This window comes from Cebus imitator, unplaced genomic scaffold, assembly GCF_001604975.1.
Source record: "Cebus imitator isolate Cc_AM_T3 unplaced genomic scaffold, Cebus_imitator-1.0 Scaffold464, whole genome shotgun sequence".
Lineage (NCBI taxonomy): Eukaryota > Metazoa > Chordata > Mammalia > Primates > Cebidae > Cebus > Cebus imitator.
Window position 1 is genome coordinate 957,031 of NW_016107779.1, and position 4,638 is coordinate 961,668.

General features: G+C 59.4%; 1 protein-coding gene across 4 annotated transcripts in view; it reads left to right on the top strand.

Moving 5' to 3' along the window:
- Positions 1 to 4,638, top strand: part of P2RX5 (purinergic receptor P2X 5) — a 22,940-nt gene that overhangs the window by 9,357 nt on the left and 8,945 nt on the right. For all 4 annotated transcript variants that reach the window (XM_037732680.1, XM_037732682.1, XM_037732681.1 and 1 more), the window contains exons 3-10: positions 385 to 456; positions 729 to 804; positions 885 to 981; positions 1,240 to 1,320; positions 1,596 to 1,734; positions 2,292 to 2,425; positions 2,932 to 3,025; positions 3,142 to 3,207. In XM_037732680.1, the coding sequence (XP_037588608.1) occupies positions 385 to 456; positions 729 to 804; positions 885 to 981; positions 1,240 to 1,320; positions 1,596 to 1,734; positions 2,292 to 2,425; positions 2,932 to 3,025; positions 3,142 to 3,207 (759 nt within the window). The remainder of the gene's footprint in view (positions 1 to 384; positions 457 to 728; positions 805 to 884; positions 982 to 1,239; positions 1,321 to 1,595; positions 1,735 to 2,291; positions 2,426 to 2,931; positions 3,026 to 3,141; positions 3,208 to 4,638) is intronic.

A 4,638-nucleotide genomic window follows, 5' to 3' on the forward strand; every position in this document is an offset into this window, starting at 1 on the left:
CCCAGGCTGGAGTGCAGTGGTGCAATCTTGGCTCCCTGAAACCTCTGCCTCCCAGGCTCAAGCAATTCTCCTGCCTCAGCCTCCCAAGTAGCTGGGACTGTAGGTGCCTGCCACCATGCCCATCTAATTTTTTGTATTTTTAGTAGAGATGGGGTTTCACTGTGTTAGCCACTATGGTCTTGATCTCCTGACCTCGTGATCCACCCACCTCAGCCTCCCAAAGAGCTGGGATTACAGGCGTGAGCCACTGCGCCCGGCAGAGTCCACCAATTCTGTGGCCCCATTATCTCCGATACCCAGGTCCATCCTCTTCCAAGTAGCTGGGAAGTGAGGGGTTCTTAAGAGGACAGGAGGAGGTTCCTTAGTGCCTCTCTGGTTCCTTAGGGAGAGAACGTCTTTTTTGTGGTCACCAACCTGATCGTGACCCCCAACCAGCGGCAGAACGTCTGTGCTGAGGTTTGATTTGGCGAGGGGCCTTGGCGTGGGGGTGGGAGAGCCGCCGGCAGTGGTTGGGTCTACTCTTCCGAAGCAGAGGTGTCTCTGCACTCCAAGGGTCCGGGAGGCTGTGTGCGCCCACGTGTGGTTCTGGCATTGTATGGGGGAGAAGCAGGTTCTCAAAGAGTGTGTGGCCCCAGGCGTCAGAAGAACCCCTGTTCTAACTCCTGGAGTGGGACCTGGCTCTGAGCTGGGGAACCCCCCCAGTCCAGGTGCCCCTTCTCTCCTGGCAGAATGAAGACATTCCTGATGGCGCATGCTCCGAGGACAGTGACTGCCACCCAGGAGAGGCGGTTACAGCTGGAAACGGTGAGGGCCTGGGGTGGCCGGGGGCCAAAGGATGACCCGGAGTGGGAGTCGCCTGGCACTGATCCCATCCCACCCTGCAGGAGTGAAGACGGGCCGCTGCCTGTGGAGAGAGAACTCGACCAGGGGCACCTGTGAAATCTTTGCCTGGTGCCCGTTGGAGACGCGCTCCAGGCCGGCGTGAGTGACCGCAGGCCCAGGACCCCGGGGAGTTTCCTGGCCCTGTGCGGTGGGTCCCAGCCTGAGGGTGGAGTCCTGGCCACCCTGGGAGCCGTGTGCTGAGGGAGAAGTCAGGCTGTCCCAGCAAGGTCCGAAGACCTCCCCAGCAGAGCAAATTCACTGTCTTTGGGCAGAGGCTCCTGGGGACCCATGGCCCAGGCCTGGGGGAGGGGCGCGGGGTGAGGCCTCCTGGACAGGCTGTTCTGGGTTGGTTTTCAGGGAGCCATTCCTGAAGGAGGCCGAAGACTTCACCATTTTCATAAAGAACTACATTCGTTTCCCCAAATTCAACTTCTCCAAGTATGTGGGCATGGCTACGGGGGGCCCCTGGGCTAGGCCTCGGGTCTGTGCGTGGTGGGGTGTGCCTGGGGTGTGTGTGTGTGTGCACGTGTGTGATGCATGCGTGTGAATGAATGGTGGGGAACGCTGGGGCGCCCCTTCCCCCTGCTGTAAAGTAGGGTGCTGCTGGGGGAGCTGTCGGGACCCAGGTCCGGCCAGGGACCTTGTGGCTCCTGGCCAGGCCCGGGAACATGGAATCCTACCTGGTTTCTCCGCTGCACGCGGCCTGCACCCAGGAGCAATGTGATCGATGCCAAGGACAGAGCGTCCCTGAAATCCTGCCGCTTTGGACCCAAGAACCACTACTGCCCCATCTTCCGCATGGGCTCTGTGATCCGCTGGGCGGGGAGCGACTTCCAGGATATAGCCCTGGAGGTGGGTGGTGTGCACTCGGTGAGCCCTCCCGGAGGGCCTGGGGGCTCTGGGCCGGGCTCTGCATCGAGGAGGGTGTGTGGCCGGGGACTCCTGGGGTGAGGGTGGCCCTGCAAAGTCACCCACCCCCAGGGACGCACTGTTTTCAGAATGAGCTGTGACCCAGCCAGGCTGCGGCAGCGCTCAGGCCACAGGCACTCAGTGAGGGCCAGACTCAGCACCTGCTATGCAGTTCTGAGTCCTCAGGGCCTCTGCTGAAGGGGAGCCACTCGGAGCCCATTGGCGCATCCTGGCGGGAGTGTGAGGCGCTGGTCCAGAGGAGAGGCTCACCCTGGGTGGCTCCCTTCCCCTTGAAGAATGAAGGAGGCAGCCCCGGGGCTGGGCGATGTGGTGGTCTCAGCCCCCCTGTGGGTGGGACTAAGCGTCCCGGAGGGGCGTCCCGAGTGGCTGACCTCATACCTGAGCACCTCCTCTCGTCCAGTGCTGGCGAAGGGCCAGCCTGTAACACCGTCCGTCTCCGGAAAGCTCCTCGCGCTGACCCTTGTCTCTCTTTTATCAAGGGTGGTGTGATAGGAATTAATATTGAATGGAACTGTGATCTTGATAAAGCCGCCTCTGAGTGCCACCCTCACTATTCTTTTAGCCGTCTGGACAATAAGCTTTCAAAGTCTGTCTCCTCCGGGTACAACTTCAGGTAACCGCAGCCTGTGCCCCCTTGTGACCTGACCATGATCAGTGGCACTCCTCTGGGTGCCAGCATGATGACACCCCTTCCTGGGGGTGGGTGTCAGAGCAGGAGGTACAGGGACAGACGGCCAAGGAGAGGTGGGGACTCCAGCAGAATGGCCGGCTACTGAAGCTGGGGGTGCCTCGGGGGAGAGGAGTGTGTGCTCTCGCCTGTTCTCTCCGTAATGCTGAGGCTTGCTGCCTCTGCGGTGTTCTTTCCACCAGCGCTTTGGCGACCTGGGGGGTTGCTCAGAGTAGGGCAGGAAAGCCTCGCTCCCTAGGAAATTCTGGCAGGGATTCCAGAGCTGCATGAGTCTTGGTTTTGGCTCAGTGAGAGGGTCTGCACGCCTCTCCTGGGGCTGCTGAGAGTCAGAGTCCCAGGAGTCCTCCAAAGTCCCCGGAGAAGACACATCTGTGCTGCCCAAAGAGGGAAGGCCAGGCAGGCTGAGGCCTCCTCTGATCTGTCTCCCTCAGATTTGCCAAATATTACCGAGATGCAGCCGGGGTGGAGTTCCGCACCCTGATCAAAGCCTACGGGATCCGCTTTGACGTGATGGTGAACGGCAAGGTGTGTGGGTTCTCCTATTCTGAGGCTGGGCAGGGTGGGGCACGGGACATTGGGAGGGGCCCTGGGGACCCTGCTGTCCACCCAGCCTCATTCACTCGCCTGTCTCTATCTTCCAGGCAGGGAAGTTCAGCATCATCCCCACTGTCATCAACCTTGGCTCTGGGGTGGCGCTCATGGGTGCTGTGAGTACCTCCCCTCCTTCCCCGCTTCCCACCCTCTGCCCTGGTGGCAGCATGGCAGGGAGAGGGAGGCGCAGCTCAGGAGAAACGTGTCCCAGTGCCCCCAGAAAGAACCAGAGCTGGCAAGAACAGAGTGGCCGTGGGAAAGAGGGCTTTCTGGGGGTACACGCCCTGCCAGTGGTCCCCAGGTAGCAGCCACAGCAGGGGGGCATCTGCCTGTAGCTCTGCAGCTGTGGGTGGGTTTGGGTCAGTCCCCAACCAAGGCATGGCTGGGATGTCCCCGGGTTCCCACATGAGTCCCCGAGCTTCCAAAGTCTCCATCTCTACTTCCGCTAAAAGAGGGCAGTGTTAGGCTGAGGTTCTGACCTGGGTGCTACTGACTTTTGGGGCCAGATAATTCCTTGTTGTGGGCCTAAGCGCGTCCTCTGAAGTGCCTGGAAACCTTCCATAGTGCACAGGGGCGGTTCTGGCTGTTGTAGGATGTTCTGTTTATTTGTTTTCTATTTCATATTTCACACTTTTCCAGTCTAATACTATGTATTTTCCTAGACCCTGAGGATGTTGATTTCGGAGACAGGGTCTTGTGTGTTACCCAGGCTGGCGTGTGGTGGGGTGAGCATGGCTCGCTGCAGGCTTGAACTCCTGGGCTAAGCATTCCTCCCGCCTTAGCCGCCCCAGTAGCCAAGACTGCACGTGCACTACCACACGTGGCTAATTTTTAAGTTTTTTTGTAGAGATAGGGGTCTCACTATGTTGGCCAGGCTGGTCTTGAACTCCTGACCTCAGGTGATCTGCCTGCTTCACCCTCCCAAAATGTTGGGATTCCAGGCGGGAGCCACCTCGCCCAGCCCATTGTAAGATGTTTAAGAGCATTCCCAGTTTCTGCCCACGAGATGTCAGGGGCACCCTCCCCTGCAGTTGTGATGACCAAAAATACCCGATAGGAAGCAAAATCCCAGCTGGCTGAGAACCAGCCAACTCAAAGGCTGAGAGGCAGGGAAGACGGCCCTGTGAGAGGCGGCCTTCAGCAGGGCCAAGGGGCGCTCACAGGAGAGGAGGCGCAGTGGCTGAGGGCAGGGAGGGGTGTCCTGAGTCTGCTCTGCCCCTTGGTCCTGCCGGAGGTTTTGAAAGCCAGGGCAGTGGTCAGTGGGTGGCTGGTGCCCATCCCAGCAGGTCCCTTTCCCAGGTTTCCAGCAGCTTCTTCCCTCGCTCCTCTGCCTGTGGACACAAAACAGCCCCACTGGCGGAGTCCATTGGGACCGGGGGTGACTTTTGTTGATGTGGGGAACATTGTGTCCTATACCAGGACTCAAAGAGGCCACGCTCCTGTGAGGGGGTCGAGGAAAGTAGCCCCACATGGATCCCTAACTGCAGGCAGCACCGCAAGGGGCCTGGATCTTTGCGTCTGTTACTTTCTTTTTTTTTTTTTTTTTT